Source organism: Apteryx rowi, unplaced genomic scaffold (genome assembly GCF_003343035.1).
Source record: "Apteryx rowi isolate R43461 unplaced genomic scaffold, aptRow1 scaffold_146, whole genome shotgun sequence".
Classification (NCBI taxonomy): Eukaryota; Metazoa; Chordata; class Aves; order Apterygiformes; family Apterygidae; genus Apteryx; species Apteryx rowi.
In genome coordinates this window covers 556,706-584,485 of record NW_020447708.1, presented here as the reverse complement: position 1 = coordinate 584,485, position 27,780 = coordinate 556,706, and the positions used below count along the sequence as shown (strand labels likewise).

The window sequence follows — 27,780 nt, the reverse complement described above, 5'->3', positions numbered from 1 at the left end:
CATTATTTTCTGCTTAAAGCTGGTTGATGCAGAACAAAGCTCAGAGCATTGTATTTCTTGTGACTTCAGATGAATGTATGACCTGCTGGAGAGAATGATTTGATAGATCTTTCAAAATATCACCAAGCTTTTAGTATTTCGTGATGTTAGTTACCTTACAGCACAAGGAGTTTTAAATGCATCACTGAGGTAATATCTGTGCTTCATAGAAAACACTCTGCTTCCTACAAAACTATACAGACTTTGCAGGCACAGAAGAGCTGACATTAATTTGATCATTTCTTGTCCATAAGTGGTTTTAAAAGCAAAATATTTTAACTTTTTTTTTTTCATACTGTCAGTCACTGCAACAGAGGGCAGCTTTTCCTTGATTAAAAAAGCAAGCAAGCAAGCAAACAAAAGCTCTGGATAGCCACACTCCAAGGGATGAGGAGAGCCTGGGCTTTCTTCCTTGCTGTTAGACAGGGATAGCTGTCTGTAGTGTACCTGTCAAGGAGGGGTTATTTCATCCTCTCAGATATTTTGTTTTAATCATCTCAATCCCTTCGTGGCCAAGATGTTCCCCTCTGACAGGAAGGTTTTGCATTGTGCCTTTAACCCTTCATCATGCTCCTTTTAATCCTTCTCATTATCCACGTTGTTTTCAAGACCCAGTCGCACTCGCAAAGGGGAAAAAAAACTGGTCGTGGCCAAAGCGGGAGGCGCTGCAGGGGCGGGTGGACGTGGCCTCCCCGAGCTGCCCGGGCGGCGGCGGCGCTGCTGCGCCCCCCGCGACCAGCAGGTGGCGCCGCAGCGCCGCCGCCGCCRCTGATGATGGTGATGATGATGGTGTCGGCCGTGTTCTTTTTTTTTTTTTTTTCTCATATTTCCATAAATAAAAATGCCCATGCCAGGGGACTGCAGTGCACACACATAAGGTTACTCAGGAATTGTGATTAGCTTCAGAATTTACTCCTTGCTTTAATCTAAAGGGGGGAAAAAAACCCTTCCAAGCCATTATTTTTTGCCATCAGCTGCCCTCATATGTGGGTTTAAATCATTCAGATTGGACATGGGTTCTATTAGCCCTGGAGCACTGTAAACATTTCAGCCCAGATTAAAGTTGAAATTATCAGATGCTTGAAGATGGCTATGTGAATACCAGGTAAAAGCTGTTTTATAAGAGCCAAGTGTTCAAAGCTTGCTGCATAGGGATAGAAAAGATTTCTTAGAAAAGACTTAAGTGTTAAACTGCTAAATGCAAATCCATGGCAAAGCAAAACCTGTAAGGCAGACCTGAGTCAGAATCTGAGGTCATGTATAACATAAGTGTAATATTGTGAAATTATCTGTATCTGCTGCATATGGTCCTTTATACGTAAATTATCCAGACCTAAAAGTGATATATAGGAAAGCCAAGCAGCAATGTATGTTTATGTATATGTGGTTTTCATCTCTTTTGGGGGAGAGCAAAAGTGGCTTGAGCCTTTGCCTTGCTTCCATCTCTGGCAGTTGATGGGACAGCTGTGAGCTTAGAGGATGCCCAGGTACAGGTGTGCCTGACAGACATCCCACTAAGCATCTAAGCATTAATCCTCCCAAATACCTTTTGTCTCCCTCTAAATCGTGTGTCTTTAAAAAAAAAAAAAAACACAGCACTGTGTAACTTTTCTTACATGGCACCTTTCTGTCCTGTAAATTAATTAACCTTGGATTGCTTATTTAATGAGCACCGCTATTGTTTGCACTGTGCTCTCCAGTCTAATTTATGGCCTATTGTTGCGATGCCCGGGCGCAGGTTGTGGATTAATCCCAGAGGTGGATTAATTAGTTAACAGTTGCTTATAACAGGCTTTAGCAGCTGGGATTTCCTGGGGAAACAGCCTGTCTTGGCACAGACCCAAAGAGTTTTCTGTTTTAGGTAGGACTCTTCCTTGTTCCAGCTGTGTGGAAAGCCTTGCACAACTTTGCAGCTTTGTTTTAATTTATCTGTTTGTTTTAAGGAACAGTGTACAAAAATATTACTTGCTACCTAGAAAAGGGTATTAGTTACCTTATGTGATTTTGGTTGGATTTTAAGCCATCACATATTATAAAAAGCAAACATTAGAATTAGAAAGAACTGTGTATACAAAAACTGCAGGAGTAATGGTATTTTAAGGGAAAAAATGTTTTAATTTTGTTTATTTTAGTAGGTAGTTCTTTCTGACTCTGCAATTAACTTTGAGCAATAAGCAATAAGCCCAGGAAAGCTTCTGAAAAGCTCTGCTCTCCTGTCCAAGGAGATTTTAATGGAAATAATATTAAATCATATTATATTTTAAATGATTCCTTACAGACAAGACAAAGCTCAGGGAAGTCCCCAGAAAACACTATTTGATTTCAGGGAACATCAGGTTATGTCTTTAAAACTCCTCTTCCATCTGTGTTCTAGTGTATGATGTTTCATCTGTTTCCTTTTAAAGTCTCCTGTACCAGGTTGCCCCAGTAAGATTTTAATCAGTGGAAAAAAATGTATCTGTTTGCTTGCTGGTTCATTTCCAAACAGGAGGACTTCCAAATTAACTCTGGCATCCTACACAGTTTGAAACCCCCTCATGTGGTGTAAATTAAGTATTGAATAGCTCACTATTGTCAAACAGATGACTCACAGATGCAAGGGCTTGGCCTAAAGAAACAAGCAAACAAAGGGAGAGAGGGAAAGAGAGAGACTGAAAAAGAGAGAGAAAGGGAGAAGCAAGCAATATATTGATATGAACAGATACCAAGAGAATGAATGGTGGACAAAAAAGGTGAGGGAAGTCAATATTAAAAAAGATATATAGCAGATATCTAAGTATTTGCAGGGGTCTTAAGAAATATAAAAATTGCTATGATAGTCACAGTATTTTTCTGACTTGATATAAAATGGGAAATGAACACCATTATTTGGTCTACTGCACCTGAAGAAGCAATATTTTAAATGCAATAATGTCTGCAGAGCTTTGTGATTGAGTGTGTCTGATGGCTTTAAATGTTAAATAATTCCATTACAGTCAGGGTAAAAATGGTAATGAACAGCTTGGAAGAGTCTGAGTGTACTTAGAAGAAATGTTGAGCAATTAGCTTCTCTCTGTGAGAATGATTCCTGCAGTTCTCCTCTCATCAGTAGCAAAGTGACCTTTAAAATAGGTAGGTAACATAGAACCTGTTTCAATAACTATTTTGGTCTATAGTCTGCTGATAAACTGCATGTAAGGATTTAGAATTTACATGGCACAGTAGATTTAGGACTAGAATGGAGGATTTTGAAAACAYTAACTGAAAGCTTTTAAATGGTAGCAATGCATCCTGTTGAATAATGGGGTATGTGTTAGAGTATTCATATGATAGAAGAGAAAAGGGCTAAGGTTACTGTAGCACTTGATGTTATCAACTTGTTTTCAGGTGCACTTTGAAAAGTTCATTGTTCTGGCTATATTTCTATATTGGGCAACCTGAGGGCCACGTGTTACTGAAAGCTGAAATAAAACACATTTGTGTGTTTGGAATTAGCTAACAGTGAAAAACATATGCCTCTTAGGGCTTTTAACAACTTCAGCCTGATCCGTACAGCTAATCTTTTTACTAGGTATTTGAAAATAGGAGGGTTAGGGGCATGGGAATGGGATTTGAGCTGCTGGATTGCCTGGGGTGTCCATGACATTGAATTGTACTCTGCATGGAGACACAGGGGAGTAGATAAGCTCTTTTAGTAAAATCTAAATAAGACATAAACATGGCTATATAATTTGTGGCAGAATGGACAGTAAAGCTGCAGCCAGGCCCTCCATACTGCTGAATATGATTCATATGTGAATGCTCCAGAAATATGGAAAACACAACTTTATACTGACCTTAATATAAAATTGAAAAATTTAGATCGTATGATGCTTCCTTTACTGTCTACTTAGCCATTCATTTTTGCAGCTGCTTAAACATATGCTCAAAGTGGAGCATTTGAACAGTCTCAAGTGACAAGACCCTAAATACTTGGTGGGTTCAGGCTGTGGAAAATAAAATCATATCATTAAATGCAYATTTATTCCCTCCTGCCCTCAAAATTAATGTACATCACTGCAGAATTTGGTACTGATTACAGAATAAAATTAGAGTGTTCTGTGGAAATGGAAAAAGGTTGAGGTTTTGGGGAAGGGAACAAGCAATTTAGTGATCTTCATTTCTAGGAAAGTATGAGAAGTGGTTTTGGATTGTAAGAAAATTCTTCTAGTGGTTACTGCTGGCAAATAACTGTGGCTGATGCCTGCAGTTGAAGTCTCACCTTGCAGTAGCAAATGGACACATCCCCTTCTCTCAGCATTTGGGTTTCAAGCAGTTGGTGCAGCTGTACAGCCTAAATGTCCTTTACAGCGTGGAGCTCTAGAAATGATCTCTGTGGCAGCCAGGGTGCACTGATGCTACGTGCCATGGCGTGGAGATGCTGAAACTAGCTGTGAACAAAGAATGAAGTCACTGTGCTTCTGGCAGCACTGAAGTGCCCTGATGCTGCCACATGTCTTGGCACTAGAATAGCTCGATAGCAAAGGGTCAGAGACTTTTTGAAGCCTGTGAAGGCAATAGTTTTGAGACTCTCCTCCGGCTTTAGCGCCCTCTTTTCTAGCTGATCTGATGGCAGAGGACAGCTAAGACCAACTTTTGCGGCAGAGGCTACACCAACCACAAGGTAGTGGTGATTGGACTTCTTTTCCCAGTGCAAAGCGCACCCCTTCACCACCCGTTCCTCTTCAGACCCTGCTGTCCATCATACACACACCATCCTCTTCATGTCATCTGAGGGATGGCAAATGCAAGATGGGGTCAGACAAAAATACTATCAAGAGTACCATGTTAGCAATCACCCCTAATAATTTTTGTTGTACACCACAACTTTAGTTGCTAAATTTTTATTAACCACAGTGGAGTAGCACGCCAAGCACCCAGATGGTGGAGAGACGTCCCATAGGACATACCAGCTTTGATGAAATGGCTACCCTGGCACTGAAAAGCTTTCCCATCCTGAAAAGCAAAACTACAAAACCCTCATGGTTACCCATGCTATTTAAGGTCACAGGCACTGGTCTGCTGAGAGGTTCCCAGCTATGATGGTGGGAATAAGACAGTGACAGCATTTGAAGATAGACTTGCAGGGGTTTGGACCATGAGTGCAACTAACGGAAATATTGGTGTTCCCACATGATGATCTTTCTTTCAGTTCAAGGTATTAATTTAATTACCATAGAAAATGTTTATGATCCCATATGTATGTGTTTGAATAGACATATCTGTCCTGGTGTCTCCTACATCAGTGGCGAGTATACTAGACAGTCTTAACTGGAAGGGAGAGCAGGGCTCCAGAGCAGAGCTGAATGCATGCCAAACCTGTTCTTTGTTGTTCCTCCTTGAGTGTCAGGAACGCTGTGTGAAAACCTGTTATTGAAACTGAACTTCAAAATAGTGTAGTATAGTCCAATAGTCCATAACTGTTGAATACCCAAGCCCTAAAAGAAGCTTTTGTCAGCTTGCTTGAAAAGCAAAATGCAAATTTATGAAATTAGATATAGATTCTGGTTGTACTAGTTGAAAATACATACTTAATATGCATGTATTTACACATACATTAAGTTTATACATACTTAATCTATAATGTATAGTTCAGTTAGCAGTTTCACCATGTATTGATGACAGCATTCTATGATTAATGTGTGTACTTTAATAAGTCAAATGAAARATGCCTATTCAATTAAAAAAGTACTTCTCTACAGACAAAATGAAGGACTTCTGAAATATATGCCCTTAGTATTCAGTACTCATTTTTTAAAGTTATCATTTGACAGTGAAAAATTATCTTTAGAGCAACAATATTTTTTTCATTAGCGTGTGATGGAGTCGATTTAAGTGTTGTATACCTGGTCATATCTGAATCCTATATGAATGGAAATAATTCATTTGTACATATTTGTAAGAAGCAGTCCTTTATTAGGAAGAGAACTTGCTCACAAAGTGTTATCCTTCGAAAACATGTAACAATGCCCTGGGGAAAAATAGATCTTATAAGATCTATTTCATGTATCAAAGCAAATTCAGAAATTGTTTTGGACAAAATGTTTTACATGACAGTTAGGTGAAATGTAAGGCACAGTGTCTGTGCCTGTGTGTGTGAGAATGTCAGGGAAACAGAATTGCTGAAAGAACAGATAGAAGGGAATGAGTGTACTGTATCTTACTCCTTAAATCTTTCCACTGCAGTTCATAAATTGCTTATAACCTGTTGACATTCAACTCGGAACAACCTGTTTGCTTTGACTTTTGCCCTTTATCTTAACCCATACAAAAACACTGGTAAGAAAAGTGATGCTTGCAATCCTAATTTTTGTATTTCCTGAACTGATTTCTTATGTGTAAAGTCACAGTGTTGGCCCTCTGTATTGGGGGTAGCTTCTCCAGTGCTGAAGCAGAGTGAATATCAGAATTTAAACTTTTTCATGGGATATGTAGCCACGGGKGTGTGTGTGTGTGCATGCCTGCACATACACAGGCACCCTGAACAAATGAGCGTGCACACAGCCAGCATATTACTGCATAGTCTGGTAATAGAAAGTCTTGGGTAGATGCAAAAATTCACAGCTGGTGCAACCAACAAGCAAAAAGAGAACCAGCTGGCTCAAGGGATTTTAAACTTCATGTGATTACAAATGTAAAACTCCCACGTGGTGCCACATGCAGTGAGAGGACATCGGACCCTTAGCTGACATTAGCTCTAGACCCCAACAGGATTCTTGTTCTGTCCCTTGCTCTAACACAGACAGATGCTGTGCAGGTTTCATCAATTAGGTGATGCAGAAAGAAAAGAAAAGCAGTGGGTAAGGCTTTTCCAACTGCTGCAGACCTACCATGGCTCATATTTCCTGGGACTGAGTCATACAGAAGCTTTTTTTTTTTTTTTTAATTTTTGCCTCACATGCAGATGATACAATGAGAGCAGGACAGGCAGGAAAATGTTTGCAGATATCAAAGGATATAATACATGCCTTAGTGTAATATGAGTAGTAAAGAGGAAGAGCTGAAATGAAAAGTTTGTTGTGCTTTATTTCTCTGTTTGTAGGATAGATCAAAATGTTGCAATATACAGGTAAAGCAGATTAWTAATGGAAAAGTGAAGGTCCATTTTACACTCCTAACTTTCTTCCACGTGGCTTTCTGCTTGTGTGAGGTCTGTAGCAGCCAGTTGTTTTCCAATGAGAAGAGATGGAAATCCCCCAGCCGGTGGCTTCCCGTGCATCTTGCTGGTATTTGCACTACGTCCTTCCAAAAGAGGACTATCTCCTACTCTTTCCCCAGCCTTGCAGCCGGGGGAACTCAGCCTGAATCAGGGTCGCTCCTGCAAGTGCCGAGCCCCTCGCTCGACTCCCAGAAGCGGCAGAGAGGACGAGCCGCAGGGCGGGTACCGCCACACTGCGCAACCTGCGGGCCGGCGTCCGACACGCCGCTAGGCGCGTACTACCTGTACTGGGCTCGGCGGCGCTGCCGCGACCTGCGAGGCTCGGATGAGGCCGCGGACGCGCGCCCGAGGCTCGGCAGTGTGAGGCGGGACAAACCCAGGCTCCCCACCGGCTACAAACGACCTCACGTCTCGCACCGCACGCTCTGTGAGCGAAGACGGACATTAACGGCCACGCCGGGCCGCCCCGCCCCTGGAGGCGTCGCGGCCAATGGGCGCGCGGCCTGGCCGGGCCGGGCCAATGGGCGGCGGGGGGACGGCGGGGCGGTGCCGCCCAGCGGCGCGCCGCACCTGTTACATAAGGGGGGGTGCCAGCGCCGGCCGTGTCCGGCCGCTTCTGCAGCCGCGGCCGGGCGTGGGCTGGGCTGGTGCAGCTYCGGCCCCGGCCGGTGTTGAGCATGAGCCCGCCGGGCGCGGGGCTGGGGCCGGCCGCTAGGGGCCGGCGGCGACGACCCGCCCGGGCCATGGTGGAGAGCAACGCGGACTGGATGGGGTYGCTGCCGGCGGCGCTGCGCTCCTACCCGCTCTCCAACCTCGCCATCCCAGGTAGAGGCCTCCGCCTTCACGAGCGACGCGCGGGGTCGTTGGGGACGGGCAGGGAGGGGGCTGTCTCGCTCTCTGCGCAGGAGTCGCCCACCGCATTCCCCCCCCCCCCCAAAAAAAAATAAATAAAAAATAAATAAAAAACCGGGAGTTGACATCAGCTTTCTTCTTTCCTGGGTTTATTTCCGTGCCGGGCGCGACCGTTTATGGGCGGGTGTTGATGGGGTTGTATCGGAAGGTCTCTGGCCTGCGGCCGTAGGGGGAGGGCTGGGCCGGGCGGGACGTCTCGGTGCGCCACGGTGGTGCTGGCCCTCCGGGGCCATTGGGATTTCTTCTCCTTGAGATGCTGCTTTCAGCCGCCGGGAGTTGAGTGAAAGGGGGAACTTAAATAGACTGAGATCAGCTTTCTAATACAGAGTGCAAGCTGGCGGTGTTGGCTGTGTTGCATTTGTCACAGTTCCATTTGTGCTGCTCCATCGGGCTTAAGTCCGTTTGGAATTTCTTGTGGTTGGGTCTGCCCCCATTTCTTTTAAACTGCCTGTTCCGAGAAAACTTTGCTGTCTCGCTGATGTATTTTCCAAATAATTGAATTAAATATCAGCTATCTTTGTGTGGAATTTGAAGAAAGCTTACTTCTGACATGATAAAAAGTGACTCTTCAGTCCCACATAATCAGTCGCGTGTTAATACCACTCTGGTTTGTGACAGTAGTTTCCTGCTCACAGAGTGATCTGTGTGTGTTTTAAATCTCTCTAATCCTTTACCAAAACTTGCTTTCTATTTTCCCTTTTTTCATAGCTGGTTTCTAACAGGTAAGTGGAACACTGTGCTACACAGAAATGCACTGTTTTTTTTAATACGTGGACCAATGTTGAGGAGATGGAGTCGAAGATGTGCCAAAGTAATGGACGTTGCTCACAAAATGGTTTAGTAAAGTTTGTGCAGATACTTGGATCAAATCATTTTGATCTTGTGTTATGTGTTCTCACTGTTCTTACTGCAGGACCTACTGAAATGTTTGCTTATGCTTGGGGTTCAGAGCTTGGATGTTTGCTTGAAGTGTAATTAATATGGAAAAATCTGTCTTTGGGAGTGAGATCCTTGTTTCTCTATAATCCAGTTTCAAAGTAGAACAGGATGGTCTTGCCCTAGAATAAATGTGTAAATGCTGGGGATATCCCAAAGTAGCCCTTTGTATAGCTAGTCCCTAAATTATGATTAGGAGTAGTTTACTAATCAGGAGAAGTTTACTGTCTGGGAAGTGGTGTGTTTTTTTTATTTTTGTTTTGTTTTTAACTGAATAACTGTTCAGGCAAAAACTATGGAAGACAAAATTAGCAAACATGTCAAGTTTGGTGTCTCAGCAGTTATTTGTAAATAAGGAGTAATATGAACCCCTCTGTTGCAGGAGAGGAGGAAGGACTTAGTCTTCTGTAAAAACAGCTGTGAATCTCTAATCTTTTCAACTGGTCCAACTGAGAGATGTTTTAATGATTCAAAAAACAAAAAAAACCTGTACAAATACAATCCTAGAGAGTAGCCACAGCAGTAAACACGTAAAACATTAAGTGAAATGCAAGTGCTTGAACAAATCCAAATGTATATAGGTGAATTACAGTGATAATATCTGTTCTAGCTGGTCTATGTTTTCAAGGGTAGCATTGTGCTTTGTACAAACTGAAATTCTTTTACAAGTTCTTTATTAAGTTCTAGAAGATGTTTCCGAGGTTGTCAAATAAGGCTCAGTGCAGACAGGGAGAAAACTTAACGTATGTGTATGCTGACCTTAACTGCTGGTGGTTCAGATGACTAGTGGAAGAGATGATTCAGCCTATATATATAATTTATCAAATGAAAATGTCTTTTATAGCAGAACCTATGTATGACTTGTCAGAGATAAAAGAAATACAGCACAGTTACGAAATATCCCAGTGTATAACGTTACACCAAAGATACTAAAATATTGTAATTACTTATAAAATCTTGCTGCTTTGCCAGCTGAACTTAAAGCAACTCCTAGCTCCTGCAGACAACTTGCAATTTCATCTAAGAAAATGATAGAAGTAAATGCCATCACCTTTGCTTTACAGAAAAATATACTGAGATAGGAGGAAGACGAATGATGACCCTGAAGTTATTTAGAAATAGTGCTGAATTTCAGTCTGTAAATGGCAAAAAGAATCTGTTATTGATTGCAGATGTCAATAGTGAAGGTTTTAGTGGTGGTTACTATAGGCCATTCATTCTGATACTGGATATTTGACTCTGGTCATYAGTGGTAGAGGCTGGATTTCCACAGTGATGTCTTAAAGCTTGTCAGAACCCTTCAGGTACGTGTTTTATAGAGGATGTGCTGATATGTTTCCCTATAAACAGTGACTTTCTGCTTTTCTATAAWAGAGATGAACAAATGGCATCTGAAGCAGCTGAAAAAGGAGCATACGCAGCTCCTGTGAGATATCACAACACCCAGTTCTGTATCTCCTGAAATAGAAAAGTTCAGAATGCCTTGTTTAAATCAAATGAAACACCTTTTTTATTATTTTTTTTCCCTCCAAGATGCTAGCAAATGCAAATTCTGTAACCATATTCATTTGAGCAGGAAGGGGATGGAAAGGAAGTGCAAGGTTAATCTAAAATTCAGGCTGACTGCAAATTTTGGAACTTTTTTTGTAGAAATTGTCATTGTCATTCTCTGTTTTAGTGAACAGTAGCAAAGCAGCTTTTTGTTTTGCAGCRGCTTCAGGACTATAAAACTTCTGGCTGCAGAAGGTTGTGATGGTGATTGTGTTAAATGTGTTGTCACTGTTCATTTAAAATACTGGCAGCATGGCTTTTGTAGCAGAGGAACCAAGAAAACTAGTTATCATTGTTTCAGTAATGCCACACTGCTTATAAAATAAGTAGTGGTTTTCTGAAAACACAGGCAGTGTGGATTTGTTTGTAGTGAAAATTAATGTGTTCCCCCCCAACCCCTTCCTTTCCTGCGTGTATCTCATCTAATCTGTGAATAGGGCAAGTAAGGTAGAAGAAAAGGTGCAATGGATAGATAGTTGTGGGGTTTCTTATTTTATTTCTTTAGTCCGACGATTCTTTTGCATGAGTGGATTTTTGGTGTGGTGCTTGACAAAGCAACCTTTACAGGAGCCCAAGGAGGCATTACCAGCAGTGCGTAAGGGGAGGAAAGGGTGGTCCAAACAGGTTGCAGCTGAGGCACCTGTTTAGAGACCCTGAATAGCAATGAAGGTTTATGGTATCCTCCAAAGGGGTGTGAAAGGCAGGCTTCAGTTCAAATGAGAAGCATTTTGCTCTCTGCACAATGCATTTGTGTGTGTATGACAGGTGTGACCTGTTCTTGTCTGTTTCTGGATGCATTCCTTCTCGCCTCTGCAAAAAGGGACTTAGCTGGCTGTTGTTGGTGGGGTTTTTTGTTTTTGTTTTTTTTTTTCTTCTCGCTCCCTCTTCCTGATTTCTTTTTTTGTAAGTAGGAAGAGAGATCTGAGACTGGTGAAGGTGCTGGAGCACTGGAAAGCCCAAAACTTGTTTAAATTTTGTTTAAAGTTAGCACTCAAAACCCTTAAACTTTGTGGGTTTTTTTATTTTGTTGCACTTCTCTCAAATGCCACATTTGAAAATAAAAAGGGTCTGCCCTTAAAAAAAAAAAAAAAAAACAAATGGGACAAAATGTTGGCATGGGAAGGGACTAATTAAAATGCAATAATTGATACACCGAGAAAAGAAACAGCTTATGTTTAAGTCATCATAACTTTTATGTATGAAATTAAGAATATCTGTGCAGAATTCTGCTTCTTCATCTATTGCAAATAGTTCTGCTTTTGGAGCTGCTTTTTCATGGCTTTAAAAAAAAAAGTAGCCTCGACCTCTACAGGTCCTTTCTAACCTGAACTATCCTGTTATTCCATGAGTTGTTGGGTGGTTTGTGAAACATGCTACTTGAGGACAGAGAAAGTCATTGGTTATTAGTTCAATTCTTAGAACTAGCTGGTAACAAATGGTGTTTAAAACAAGTATTGCATTAGGTAGACCAGTATGGTGTTTATAGGCTGATTTAAGTCTGTGCTCAAAACAGAGGCAGTCTTCTGAGAAATTATTTGGAGACCTCCTCCAAGGCTTGGTTGTCATCAGTTTGAGTTTGGCCTTCTCTGTTGTTTCTATTGGAGAACCTCTAGGCTGAACTCTAAACCAGCATAATACCATCCAAGGAAAAAGCAAGGTTTCCTGTGCAATATGATTAGAGAAGAAATCTTGTGTCACAAAAATCAGCAAATATCAAATAGCTAAAATGTCATCAATTTTTGTGTAGACAATATATTCAACAAAATTAACCTTCAACAAGTTGTGACATTATATGAAACTCAGAGGTTTTTTCTTAATTATACTCCAGACTAATCCAATTTGAATGTAGGTTTAAAAAATGAACTCTTGAAAACATTTCTGGTATGAATATGACCCTTGACAGGGTATTGCATAGTACTTGTTTCATTTTGTGCTATTTGCTTTAGACAGTCATATGAGATAATGTACAACTCTGACACTTATTTTCTGTGGTTATCTTTTAATTTGCATCTGTTGGTTTTCTTATTTTTCCCCTTGAGAAATGGAACAGCAGAAAAAGCTGTAATGCTGTCACTAGTCTGCTTTCCAGCTAAGTGAATCAGCTCTTCAAAAAATTTCCCAGAGAAGTTAACCTGTTTCTTGCTTGTACTTGCACAGTGATAATTCACAGCACAATGGTGCTGGATGAATGTGATGAGCAGAAGAGTAGGCAATTCTGTTTTCCTATGGGTCATGGTAATAATGTGCAGCATTTACTTAATCTTGTCTGGGGTATTCTATCTTTGAATAATCAAGAGTGCTGATATAACAGGTAGGCATACATGCAATTTTTGAACAAACCATATCTCTGAATAAGTTCTCTACTGTGGTCAGTTCAGGAGGGTCAGCTGTGAGGGGTTTTTTTTTTTGGGGGGGGGGGGGGGGGATGTTTTTCCCAAGGCTGACTCCTTTTCCCTTATTTTCTAGAGCAAATTATGATCCCTTAGGTAAGGATTTGAATTACTAATTTTAATTTGTATTGTGTTTCTAGAAAAGAATGAGCTGAAACTGGGGAGAAAATTTGGAAAAGTAAAATGTTTCACTTTAGCATGTTGAAATGTGATATTAAGAGAGTAGTCACTTCACACCAGTATTTGTCCTAAGTTGTAAGATTCTTTTTAATCTTGAAATATGAATACTTCTGTGTCGTACATAAAATTTGATATATTTGAGGTTGATTGGAAACACTAAAAGTTTTCTCCCACCAGAAGTCAGTCATTCACAGATACTGTCAACATTATAGAGCTGTGTGTAACGCTAGGCAGGGTGTTCTGCTTGTGTGGAGTGCTTAGGCAGCCTTTCTCTAGGAGGAAGTAGGACAACTATTTAGTAATTGCTTCTGACAGTGTACAGAGCCTTTTTATCATCTTCTATCAATCCCAGCTGGTGTATTAGTTCTTCCTCTGAATGCACGTGAAAGGATAACCAGGATCTCATTTCTAAGCAATGCAGAGCAATTATGATGTGGTTCAGTTCCTGTCGCTATCAGACTGGGTGTTTTGCAGAGAATTGCCAATAGGATGCTGGGATAGAGGTAGCTAGAGCTGATTAAAAAGTGGAGTTTCACATTTCCAAAAGCTTTTTTTAATAAAAATAAAATAGTATTGTCTCATAACTAAAAGATTATCAGAACTTGAGGAGAGTTAAAATAGCTGTTAGTGTCTTTAATTTTACTGTTTTTCACTGATGTCTGAAGGTGGGTGTCTGTGGCCTTCTAAAATAGTAAATGGCAGTCTTCTGCTCCAAACTTCAACACTGCCCAAGCTGCCCTGTTCCCCCCCCCCAAAAAAAAAAAAAAAAACCATGCATGCATACTTCTTTTAAAAACATGAATAACTTAATTCCTGGGAATGTCAGTATGACAGTGACTGAAACTTTTGGTACTACAACATGCTGCTCTTCTCCCCTGCCAAAAAGACTGCCTGAAAAACTCGAGGCAGAAACCTAGTAAGTGATAGGAGTTCTACAAAATGGTTTAGCTCTGGAAAACATAGCTTTATAAATACAGCTAGCAGGCTGTCTTAATGACAAGCTGCCTTACCAGCCAAGCCTGTAGTTAAGTCAAAATGAGCAATGAGAAGCGTGGAGGGGGTGTGTCTAATAAGGTCCAGCTCGGTTCATTTCCTGTGGTGAAAAGCTGCTCTGGGCAAACATGCTGAGCAGAAGTGTGACTGCCCAGCCTTGGGAGGTGCCAGGTGCTGGTTGTGTTGGCATCTCAGACATGCAAGGAATGCCCAGGGCCGATGCAGCCCTGCACAGCTGCTGAGCGTCTCCCCAGCCACAGGCTGAGGCCAACTTTGTTTTCCTGCCAATACAGTTATTTAGCAGGAGTCCCACTGGCAGCTTGCTTTCTTGTTGGCCAAGCTAAATTAAAATGATTCTTAAAAGAGGAAGAAGCCCTGTCCAATTAAGAGCCGGCCACTAAGATCTCAGGAGATGTGTTTTCTCTTTGCCTGCATGACTCTGAGGCAAGCTGCTGAACCTGCTATTGCCACAGGTTTCTTGTCTTTGTGGACTTGAGTGCCATATGAAGGTGCCTCCTGAAGGGAGAGGCAATGGTGAGCTTGGGACTGCATCCTCCTTGCAGACAGTACTCCTTTAGAGTCCTAATTAAAGGGATCATTGAATCAGCTAAGCAGGCCATCTGTTGGGCTAAAGCTCAGAGAGGGAATGTGAGGTTAATGTTCTGGTTCACCAAGCTTTATTTTCCTTCCCAATTAAGTTGACATCTATCAACCAATGAGGTAATAACCTTTAGAAGAAAACATCTTCATAAGTATGATGAAAATCCAGTGTTGGGTATGATTTGTAAATGCAAAGTTTTCAGGTTGAACCTATCTTGGTCTTCTACTTTGTCATAGCAGCTAATACCAATTTTTGTTAGTGAAGGGCTATTAGACTCTCTGGGCTGCTACACTGATGAGAATAGCCAATAAAAGCTATTTCACTATTCCTAAATAACAGCCCTTTGCACATCCTTTATTAATAATTAGGGTGGTGGGTACTGAAATATCTGTACTGAATCTATGCGTAAGTTTCCCCCCAAAGCAAGTCTCAGATCTTAGGATTTCTCTGTTTGAAGGACCACCAATGTTTATTTAGCTAAAAGAAARTTGTTCTTGGAACACCACACTTCTTCAGACAGAAGATGACCTTTATTTTCATTGAGAAAACTTTTTTCCTTAAGATCTGTGCCCTAGACTTCACTGCCTGGTGGATCAGTGCAGAACACGTTAAAGCTTTATCTCAAATAGAGAAAACCAGTCACAATGTCAATATAAATGTTTGCTGTCTTTTGGTATTGTGTGAAAGTTTCAGGTTGTGTACTGTTCTAGAAAAGGTTCTAAAAATGTGCTGTGTAGTGAAAACAAGAAAAATTTCCAGAGAGCCTTTCCAGGGAGATGAGARCCCTTGATTTACGCATTTCTGAGTGGTCACAAAAGAGGGAAGACGGGTGTCTTAGTCCTCAGCCATAAGGGAAATAATGTAATTCCTTGTATTTATTGATCATGGGGAAGTGATTTAATCTTTTTTGTAAGTTTCATTTACTAAGAAGATGCTGAGTGTGGTGGATTGTAAACATTTTTTTGGAATCCAATTATTACTGAATGAAGAAATTTCATTCTTTCATAATCAGTTTTTTTCCTGTGTTTTCCTTTTGGCTTGAGTGCTCGTTGTTAGAAAGTGTTTGACTTGAAATTTCCAACTGAGCATAGAAAATTTGGTATTATGTAGTCTTCAGGAATTACTTTCACCAGGCTGGTATGATTTCCAGTCAGAATAACATATTTGATTTCTCATTTAGGTAACAGAAAAGCCAGAAGTATTCTAGGTGGGCCAAACTGTAATGTTGTTCAGTAATTTTAAATATTTAAGATTTAGGAGTGAGTATTTTTGGTGAACATAGTAGAAAAAAGTTTATGTTGATCTTGGTATCATCTAGCACCAGTGGAAAAATGTCTCTGTTCTTGGTAGAGGCCAGGACACGGTCATTGTGTGATTAAAGAGGAGCTGATGTCCATGTTGTTTATCAGATGCTCAGATACAAGGATTTGAAAATCTGTATGATTTTTTTTTTTTCCCCTGAAACTTCCCAACAGCTGATATCTGTCTCCAGTACCTTTTGCCAGGTAAGAAGTTTTTTTCCTTCTCCTATTCCAATTAATGGAGCTGATTAAGGGGAGAAGTTTTTTCTTTTCAGATCAGGTAGATCTGTCCAGGCTCTGAAAGGGTAAAGAAATACTGTCATTTGCTGCTTTCCCAAAGCAGACAGTTGAAGATACTGGTGGTAAATGGAAAACTATTTCTAAACTGCAAAAAAAATGAATAGAGAGAACCCCAAACGCTGCTGAACAGTTTGTCCTGGCTTGAAAGAAAAGCAAATTAACATATGGTATTGTGTCTGAAGCAGTTTTAAGTAGTCCCTTTCTCCTTTTCTCTTCTCACCTCTTCCATTTACMTCCCCACTCCACCTCCCACCCCGAGGGAAATCAGTCTAGTACTCTGATACAGGAAGGATGCTTTCCTAAGAGGATTTAGTGTGTACTAGACTTTGCCCTCTCTGAGACTGCATTAAAAATAACTTAGGATTCTTTTAGGATTCTATTCAAATATAAATATACTCATTTGGGTAGTTTTAGATAATTATCAATAAGATGTTTGCTACTCCTACCTCTCCTCTTTTGCTGGGCAAGTCAAAATGAATCATTGGATTTGCTTTTCATTAGTTAAGGGCTTTTAAGATGTTAATCTTCTGATTAGAAAATCTGGATTGTTAATGACCTGAATCCCGAGGGCTTTTGGGCTTTGTGAAACACTTCTCTCTATCCCATTTTCCCTCAGTTCTGGCACAGATTGGGCATTTGGTTTTGAATAACGTTTGAGGGGGTAGCCTTAACTTGTTAGCATTTGGATCCCATGTTCTTGAAATTTGATTAGTGTGCTTCTAGATATCTTGGCTATCTAATGTTTATTCTTCTAAATCTGTTGTGTGTTGTTTTTAATACGTGAGGAATATACTTTGTTTAGTGAGCAAAGCTTGCTTTAAGAAGTTTAGCGTCATTACAGCTAGGGTGATTCTTTGTCCATAAATGACCCTGTAATGCTTTTAATGGGTTGGTACAGTATATTGACCTTGCCTTTTATGAATGTTTAACATGACACATGAGAGTTTCTTTGCATCTTTTGTTATTTCATTAATGTAAAGATGAAAACAAATTGTTGTGGTCTAGTTAAACTTGCTGAAAATGCAGTCTCCTGTTGTCCTGCTTTCGTTAGTGTCTCTTGGTTAGCCATGTTTTTGTGGGAAGTGTTTTTAACTGCTTCTGACTAGTCCATGGCCTTGCAACCAGGGCAGCTCATGTTGTGACTGTAAACGTGCTTGTGCCCAAAAACTTGGGGGAGAGGAGAGGATCACTTTGTTTTCAAATAATTGGTAGTGAAAAAGTACTATGTTCTGTGCTGGAAGATCTCTGCATTTTGCATGCCATTAATATCCCTTGAAGGTAAACTTACAAGCTTGTAAAAGGACAGCTGGGTTAACAAGATGATGCTGATTYGTGTCCCCACATTGTGACTGTGTATGGAAGAAGTGGTGATGCAGAAACAGAAGAGAAGATAATACAAAGCAATGCAGCTAGCAATTGCTGAAGTTCAAGGCTTAATAACATTCTGTTGACTAATGTCATTTGTTTGAGGTATACTATGGGTTAATTTGACTCTCTGACTAAATAACATGACAAATTAGACATACTGGAAAGTTGGACTTTGCTGCAGATGTGATGATAAAAGGCTGCTTTCTTAGCAAAGAAATTAGCAAAGACTTCAACAAAAAAAGTCATTCCAAACACTGAAATACAATGTTTAACATATAAATTGCATTGAAAAGCAATCTATTTAACATACAGTTAATCTGAGAAATCAATGTAGGGAGGAAAAAAGGTGTTGAAGGTGTGAATAGAAGTGAATCCACACTTGCACTTGCTGCAATAATATTAAGAGGGCTATTCATTGTTTTAACAAACTGGTGTCTGAAAGATACCTGCTTAATACCATTCTGAGCATGTCGTAGCATTTGATAGCTAAGTATCTGGGCATTCCCTGGGGTGTTACTGCTTTCCTGGAAGCTTCCAGTCTTTGTCAGATGAAAGAAATGAAACCAAAGTAGAGCAGCCATTGTCTGTTACTCTGTTATAAGAGCTTCTGACTGATTTGCAACCTCCTAACTTTTTCCTTTGAAAGTGCGGACTCTTTCCTGGTTAAATCTCRTGTATTGGATAATAATAAGCTTGCTTCCCTGAGCTATGCATCTCTGGCCTGTTGGAAGCAGTTGGAAATCATTATCCCTTTGTTTCGTCCTGTGCATAGCTTGGTTTTGGGAAGGTCTGAGCAGCAGATTGATGTTGTGTCACTGAGGCAGTTGCATAAGGATTGTAGTCTGAATGTTAATCCATTGGCATTATACAGCGACTCAAGAAGAGTCACTGTCTAGTGTGCTGCAGATGCAAGAACATGCCCTTGAGGTAATTTAGAATGGAGCTCTAGCCTCTGTTTGTCTAAAGGACAACAGTAGGCAAGTTTCTTGACTTCTGTGTGCTTCCCGCCTCCCATCTGTAAATTTGKAAGGTGGAGCTTATAAATACCCAGCTTTAATTGTGTGGCTCACAATCAACAGGATGTAAGGAATGGGTTTATTAAATCGCTACAGGATATAATTTACAATTAAGATGTTGGCTATCWTCTCAAATGTTTTGCTGATGTGACTTCTAGAGCTTCTACAACTTTCTTGAAAAAAAGATCAGTATAATTTTGAGAGATGCTCACAACTTGGGCAGTGGAGGGATCATGAAGGATTTCTTACATACTCAAGACTTTCCTGTGTATGTGTATTTTGCAATTCTTACTTTGTTCAGCAACTGCCAGCCCCTTCGCTGTTGCTGTGCAACATTACAGCATCTGACTGTCTTCACACATTCTTGCATTAGCCCTTAATTGAGGATATGGTTAGCAGCTCTAACATCAAGCTGCTAACAAAATGGGACTGGCCTGCTCTGTTCTTCTGATGTAGGCTTTTGCTTTTGCCTTTGAAATTGTACAGGCTTTGGTTGGTTTAGATTACACTCTTTAAAAATGAAATGGTGTTGGGTCAGCAGCCAGCCTGACTCATGCTGTGGTTACAGAATGTCTAGGTTTGCCATGGAATTGGAGAGGGGAGATAGACAGAAGGAGGGGCAGGGATTATTTTGGCATCATGATGTGATGAGTTTAGCATGTAGCTTAACATTACAGCTAAGCAATATTAAAAGCCATGGCTGAGTTTGCAATGTAACACAGTGATCTTAAATTAAAGAGGGGCCTGATCAATAAAACATGGACATGAATCGTGGCCTAGCTCTTACCTCCCTTCCCAACAAGTCTCCAGTGCTGTTGCTTCAGGTTTTCAGTTTGCTTTTCTCTTCCTGGAGTAAAAATATGCCAGATCCTGTTTGGGCCTAGATATTCCTTGTGGTTGGCCTTTTGTCAATGACCAGTAGAGAATCTGTTTGAACTTCTGTCATACCTTTCCAGCTTCAATATTGATGATGCTTTTTAGGAGATGGCTCCCTACCAGTTGTGAAGAGGATAGCTCGCTTTTAAATGCTCCAGCTCATGTTCTACTTTGTTATAGCTAGGTATACTTGTTGACTTCATTGTAAATGAGAAGTCCATTTGCCTAGTGTGTGTGGGGGTTTTTTTGTTGTTGTTTTTTTTTAATGCAGAGCAACCATGCAGGAGTTTAAGGATCATCTTTAACTAGAGGAATGTCCCATATAGTTCTGTTTCTCAAATAGCTACCCTGCTGGGAAGCCCAGTTCTTAAAGCATGTGCTGAATAATTCAGTGTGCATGCAGCTTGTTCTTTTATTACCTTATTGTTTTCTTCAGCTATAAATAGAATTTTGTTGGTCTGTGATAGCGTAAGGAGAAATTTGTTCTTTGTATCCTTAAATGAGCCTTGTATGAGCAAATCTGCAATAGGAAGAGGTTTTTGTAGCTGTAAAGTATGTGATCAGACTTATCAAACCAAGCTGTTTCTTGGCTTGGATTTGTTTGGAAAGCTTCGTAAGAGTTGATACTGACGTATTTGATGCCATGTAAAATTGTCATTACATTCCTTCATAAGTCAGATTTATCAGACAGTGATGCTGTCTGAAGCAGGGATAATGATGCTAGTGATGGCTGTAGACAGAGTTCTCTGGAGACTGCTGCACAATCTTAGTTAAAACAAAAAATGTTTCATATGGCTTTTTTTCTAACGTAAATTCTACAGTGAGTTAAGTACAGGAAGAAATTAAAATGGATAGAATTGAAAACATGTTTTCCTTTTCATTTAATTTTTGTAAAATTTTCTTCCTTGTGCAAAGTGATTTTTTTTTTTTTCCAGAGGGATAAGAAAAGCTCCTTGCAGATGAAGTCTACTTTCCAAATATTGTGGATACTTGAAAAGCTCATTCTGCTGTAAGGGAGGTTTATGAAAAGCCAAGTATCCGCATGAGTTGCGATTTGCAGTATAAACAGGGCGTTATATGGTTTCTTTTGAAATGTCTTCATTAGATGTTTGATCCCTTATTAGCAGTATGGTTTCTGTTGTGGATTATGCATTTGGAGGAGAAAAGCAGGTTTCGCTCCCAAACTGGCAGCTACTTCTTGATGTAGTTTACTGTGACAGGTAGCTAAATAGCTTCTTAAGCTGACACCTTTTAAAAGCAGCTTTTTTTGTTACTTGTCACTCTCTCTTTGTGACTTAATGAAAAGCAATGTAAGAGGCATACTTTTGTGAAGACTTTAAAGACTTAATAAACAAACACTTGCTCAGAACTAGTTTTAGTGTTCTTCTGTAAAGCCTGGACAACTAAATATTCACAGTTCCTTTTTGCTGCTAGTGAGTTAGTCAAAATTCACAGGAAAGAGTGCCTTTGAGGTTATAAACTGATGTTTGGTTTGTGTACAGTCTGTTCTTCCATCTGGATTAGAAAATCCTGACCAAATAATCCAGTTGAGATCATAATCTCATTTATAGTTCTGACCTTGCATGGCAGGAAATACATCAGTCTTCAAGTGAGCACTCATACACAGATAAGATTCAGGTAAAAGATGCTAGACTCATCAACTTTTTCTTTAAAATCTAGAAAACTCCCATTAGGAGTCACAAACCAAGGTAGAGAGAAAGAAATTTTGGAAGAGTAGGTATAGTCAAAGTAACAGAGACAAGAATCCTTGGGATGATGAAAGGGAAGCAAAGTGGACATGCAGGAAGCAGGTGGGTTTTGACTCCATGGGGTAGCTATCATCTGCTATCCTGAAAATAAAGGGAAGCAGGAGTGTTAGAGCTCCTGTAGTATTTTTCGTGGTCAGGGCTTCACAGAGAAGTTGCGCTTGGAGACAGTTGCATCTTCTTAGCCAGAATACTTGTTCCTGGTGTAAATGGCTAGAAATCCCAGGCAAACTTCAGTCTGTGGTAGATCAGCTTCTGCCCACCCATTTTTGCTTTAGGCTGCTACAGCACATACAGAGATATACTGCTCTGTTCCTCTTCACTGTCATTGACTTGATTCAGCTACAGATATTTCTTTGCTGCTGTTATTTTGGAGGTTTTGTGTTATTTCTCAGCTTTGTTTTTTAAATCACTACTGAATTTTGAGTTGGAGGGGGTTTTTCTAGTAAGCATGAATTCTATATTGGAGATGCAGTTTCTCTGCAAAGATGCATGTTGTGTTATAGGAGTTTTCTGTCTGGCACACTTGAGTGCTCTGGCAAGGACTGATAATTTCAATTATCACCTTTCTGGTGAGTTTTATATTCACCATATCTGTGGTCACCACAAGACATTGCCAGGTGAAAGATGTGTTCAGGAGCTTGTTTGAAGTGAGCTTTATACCAGTCTATCTGCACGGTACCTGTTCTTACTTGACTGTGCCACCTTTCAGTTCAACCAGTCCTTGGCCGCTGTTGAAACTACTAACCATTTACCACCTTGGGGCTAAAGTGAGGCACACTGGTGATGCACATATATATACATATCCATCTGTCTGTCAAAGTTGTCTATCGCATGAATAAAGGTATCTGTTCCAAGATCTCTGTTGTATTAGGTCATGGTTGGATTTACTGGGTAGAATGGAGAGAAAAAAAAAAAAAAAGCCCTAGGTTCTTTCATTCAACAAAGTTGGAGTCCCGTCTCAAACCAGTGATCTACCAAGGTCTGGGAAAGCTTTGGAGGTAGCTTGACATTGTAAATGGAGAAGGGAATTTGGGAGGAAGATTCCTCTTACTTCTAGTATTTATCTTGCAGTTTTGATTTTTGGAGTGTGTTGATGTTGGGAGTTTGCACAAGAAAACATTTCAAACTCTGAAGACCTTCAGCATTGTTCTTGTTGTACAGTTAAGGAAAATTAAAGTGTAAAAGGATAGCCTGAAAGACCCAAGAGTTGAGCACATCTCTTCTGAGTCCCTGCCAAGCACGTAGGACCTTTCTTGCCTTATACGGCATGTGTGAGGGGTGGGGGGGCCATCAGTTTTCTAAAACTAAATATTGTTTTTTGTTTCTAGGGTCACATGATTCTTTCAGCTACTGGGTAGATGAGAAATCTCCTGTGGCACCAGACCAAGCCACAGCCGTCAAACGTTTGGCCAAAATTTCTTTGGTTAAAAAGATTATGAAGAAATGGTCGGTGACTCAAAACCTGACTTTCAAAGAGCAATTGGAAGGTGGGATCCGCTACTTTGATCTTCGGGTGTCTTCCAAGCCTGGGGAAATAGGACAGGAGATCTACTTCATACATGGCTTGTTTGGCATCAAAGTATGGGATGGGCTGATGGAGATTAACACTTTCCTTGGACAGCACCCCAAGGAAGTCATCTTCTTGGACTTCAATCACTTCTATGCTATGGACAACAGCCATCACTTCTACTTGATCAACAGGATCCGCTCAGCATTTGGATCCAAACTTTGTTCCATTGCATGTGTAGAGCATGTGACATTACAGTACATGTGGGAAAAGAAACACCAGGTGGGGAAAGGATGTGTGATGGTCCTCAAACTCCAAAGGTTAAGATCTAAATAGAAAGGCTGAGTGTGATTCCCACTTAAAGGCATTAACCTATGGACACAGCTAATTTCTACATTCAGTAATTTGAAGCCCACTAGGGACTGCTTTACATAGGGTGCATGTTTCTTCCTGTGAATCTGCAGCTGTGTAGCCCCTTCACCCATGGTGTGGCTGGATTGTGTCCTTCTGCCAAGCATGTTCCTTAAATAATTAAGTTATATAATTTATATAATAAAATTCTTAAATAATTGGGGCCTGTGCCTATTACAAAAAGTATTTTCTTTCCAGAAGAGCACATTGTGCTGATTTGTGTTGGTGAGGATGTGATAAATTCTGTCATTTTAGCCTATCTGAAGCATATAAGTTGTATTATGACTAAGAGTTGATACAGAATTTCTTGGCTCCTTTGTTGCCATCCAAGCCTTACAGAGGCGGGATTAAATGTATTTTGTGTCCGTGGTAACTGCTTGCATGCATGCACACAAACTGAGAGAACAGGGTCTCAGTGACTGCATATAATTCTTAAACTATAAAATAAGTAAGGTTATGAGAAATTACTCTGAACTTTTACTGTCAGTGCTTTGCCTCAATTTTACTGGGGTGCAGAAAATAATTAGTTGTAAATTTGGGGATTTAAAGTGTTGCATCTTTGTGCTGCTCCCTTATAAGGAACCACATTTCAAGGCATAAAATACTGACTTCTATCTAGAGAAGACTTTCTGACAGCAAGATGGGCTTTGTCATTTCATTCAGTAAATGCAAGTGGGAAGCCACTGTATGCCAGTCGGCCTAGTATGCTTTAGCCACTTAATAAGAGTTATGTAGAAAACGGCAAGATAACTAAAATACTTATCTTTGCATACAAATGGTTATGTTCTCTGACAATGCTTTCAAATGCTTTTAAGCTGAATGCTTTGAATGATACTTCAGTGTACTTCTGGCAACTTTATCATTTTAAACTGATGACCCTTGAAGCCTGAAGCAATCATGTCTTCATAGCTAATCAAAATGATTTCTTTCTCCATGGTTAATAGTGCAACAAATTTACTGATAGTCATGAGTTGGGAGCAACTTCTTTTTGCTTAGTCTTCTGTTCACTGCTATGCTAGCTCCAGCAGTAACATACAAGTGTAAACTAGCGCAAGATCCTGTTTTAAGAAAACAGCAATAAAGTAGTTCTTTTTTATTTATCTCTTCTCCTTTTTCTGTGTTATGTTAGGTTCTCATTTTCTACCACTATCCTCTGTACCGGGAATACCCCTTCCTGTGGCCAGGGAGTAAAATGCCAGCACCATGGGCTAACACAACCAACGTGCGCAAACTCTTACAGTTCCTGGAGACCACTCTCGAGGAACGAAGTCGTTATGGAACTTTTCATGTTTCTCAAGCAATTCTTACGCCTCGAGTGAAAACTATTGCATGGCATCTAATCCGTGGTCTGAAGAATACACTTGTTCATAGGTAAGGACTTGTCTTGATCTCTCAGATTTTCACCTTAACACCCTTCATATTAAAGAGGCAATGAGTGATCAAGAAACAATGAAATGTTTACTTAAAAGTATGACTTGATGACCTTTTAGGAAGCATGCAGTCTTATTTTATTACTGTTGCTGATGCCGGTTTGCAGTCATTTTAAAAATAATGAATTATTTTATCTCCAGTTACGTTCAGTAACAGGAAATAATATGTGTAAGCATAAATGCATTTCCTGGTACCTGGAGTTCTTTGAGTGTGATTTCATGAAATATAGGCTAGACCTGTAGCTTCAAACTAATAATTATTTCCAAATTAGCTGGATTTGAATTTAGGGAAGAAGAGCTTGTACCACAGAGGAAAACAGGCTGCATTTTCTCTGGGTTAAGTTCTGCATTTCTTTTTGTACGTGTCTGATTTGGCAATTTTGGTAATGGCCAAAGATATGTGACCTGGGACAGTATTTTCTTGTGTGTTTTGGGTTTTTTGTTTCACCAAAAGCAAAATGAGTGATTTGATCTTTTTTTTTCCTCCTACCACTGACTGTTGCACAATTTGCCTTTTAATATCAGAAGAGGAGTTTGCTGTGAGTAGTGCAGAATGCCAGTAATTTTTAATAGCGTTAACAGCATAAGTATRACCAAGATCAGGTCCATATGATTTTTAACTTTATTTTTTATTATTATTGTTTTTGTGATGATATCACCTTGTAGCCTATTTGCCAAAATAACACTCTTGCTGGGATCTAGTCTCCTGGCTTGCTATTTTATATTGACTATTTTGTCAAGACAAGCCATTAGTGACACAATGATATAACAGATTCCAAATAACACTTGTACAGATGCTCATGACTGGCTTAATTTGTTCTGGCTGTCATTGCGATCACCTGAGCAACTGAGCATAATACTAAGAAGCAAGATAAACACATCCTTGTCTTGGCAGCTAGTTCATAGTTCCTTTGGGAGAATCACTAGTCACTTCAGTAGTAATTACAGTATTATTTTTGAAGTCAAAGTTAATATAATGTATTTTCTTAAAAATCCCTTCTAAAAAAGAGCAAGTGTTGTGATTCCGCAAGCACAAAAGTTGTTGATAGAAGTACTGAAATTCTAGGTGAAGTATAAACCATGGAGTTCTTCAGCTCCTTCCTGTTTACAGAAATTAGTCTAGCAAAGGATAATTAAATCCAAATGATATTTATCACAATTTATTCAGGTATTCTCTTCAGCTTGCTCTTTGCCCAAACCTGTGTTTTGCATTAAACGCTAGATGGTGCTCAAGACTGGCATTTGCTGTTAATRTGCTGCTCAAGTCTAAATATATATTGTTGGTAGATCTATTTAAACAAAAAACATGGGTGCAACTAATATCTGTGTACTGTATGTTTAATGTGCTATTGTCTCATGATTAAAGTAAGAAAGATCATACTGAATTTGTTTTTTTCAAGCCAGTAAAGAGTAAGATAATTTCATAGAATGTCCAAGCTCTTTTGTTTCAACAGTGATTCCTGGCACAGAGCCAAACTTTGTTAGCCCTTCCCCCCTGCCCCCCCCCCCCGATATGTAGGAAGCTTTACGTAGCTCCATTCCTGCCCCCTTCCTTTCCACTTACTTGTTTGAAAGTAAGCTATGAAAGATTAAAATAGAGGCCAGTGTTTGCTAAAGCATGAATGTTTACACATCCTGGCTGATGCATRAATCTGAGAGCTGTGGCGTGTGTTGTTTTTTTTTGGGATGGGGGTGTCCCTGTTCTGTTCACTAATTTGCTTGTCTGCCATCATCTCAATGTTGTATGCATGTTATGGTACTAATGTACATAATTGTATTTAGTCATTTTTTGTCTTTAACTGTGCTGAAATCCCTGGGGTTTGCATATTAGAGTACAGAAGCTTGTACAGACTCCTGACTTGCACTCTGTCCAAGAAATGACCGAGACTTCTCCCCACTGTAGTGTTAAAACAACTCCTAACACACCTCACCCTTCTCCAGTTACAGTAATGTGTGGTGAGATGCTCAGCCTTGACAGAGCTGAGGGCTAGAGTGCAGGTTGGATTTCCCTGATCCCACTGCTCTGGGTGGGTCCACAGGCTGAAAWTTGATGTTTGGTGCAAATGCAGAGTGCACTGCCCCAACAGCCCTTTCCTAAGGCAAAGGCTTCTGGCTGGGTAGGAATCATTTTGGGCCAGATCTAGCTTTCCTGTGGGCCATGCTGGAGTCCTCGTGCAAGTCCTGCTGGTGTGTAATTAAGCTTTTCATCAACATGTACTTGAACAAAACCAAACCAGGATGGAGGAAATTGTAGTGCAGCATTAAATCCTGAAGCACAGTCTGCTCAGTGAAAAGAGTCCATGATTTGTGTGTTTTGTATGAATGGTAACTTTGACTGACAACTGAAGAATATTTCTGTGCCAAATGATTAGCATCTAATGACCACATGCCGTGTTAAGCACTCTTCTTATCAGGCTGGTTGCATTTCACGGGGATCAGTCAGCACATGATCACAAATGTGATATTATTAACATAATTCACAAACATCATGTAATATTTAAAATAAGCAGAGTGCTTACAGAGGAGGGTGTCTTTTAAAATGTGTAATTTTTTTTTCTTTCATTCTCTTTAGGAACCTGCCTATGATTTTGAATTGGGTAAAAACACAGAAACCAGGCGTTATGGGTGTTAACATAATTACATCAGACTTTGTGGAGCTGGTTGACTTTGCTGCTACAGTTATTGCATTAAATGATCTTCTTTTAGAAGAGGACGAATCTGCAACTAAATCCTGATTATTGTGTCCCATTGTATCCTCAGTGGAGATCTTCAGACTCTTCTAAACTTTTTATTAAGTGAAACTATTTTAACCTGTTTAAAAAAAAAATCTAGAGGAAGTGTGGTAAAAATCATATCCAGGAGGGTCTCTTCTCTCACTGATGTGTAGGTCTGACTGGAGCACAAAGTACTGTCTGAGTGCTGCTGCATGGCTTTTTGTGGCTACATGTTTGACTAAGTTATGCACGCATCTGCTGCAGTAGTGTTGTGTGCCTGCCAACACGAGGCTGGCCTCTGAAGCAGAT

The 27,780-nt window shown here is 40.2% G+C and overlaps 1 protein-coding gene across 1 annotated transcript; it reads left to right on the top strand.

Moving 5' to 3' along the window:
* Positions 1–7,941: 7,941 nt before the first annotated feature.
* Positions 7,942–27,492, top strand: PLCXD2 (phosphatidylinositol specific phospholipase C X domain containing 2). The gene is made up of 4 exons (XM_026058386.1): positions 7,942–8,041; positions 22,738–23,198; positions 24,457–24,698; positions 27,330–27,492. The coding sequence occupies exons 1-4, from the start codon at positions 7,960–7,962 to the stop codon at positions 27,490–27,492; spliced, it is 948 nt and encodes a 315-aa protein (XP_025914171.1). The 5' UTR covers positions 7,942–7,959.
* Positions 27,493–27,780: the final 288 nt, after the last annotated feature.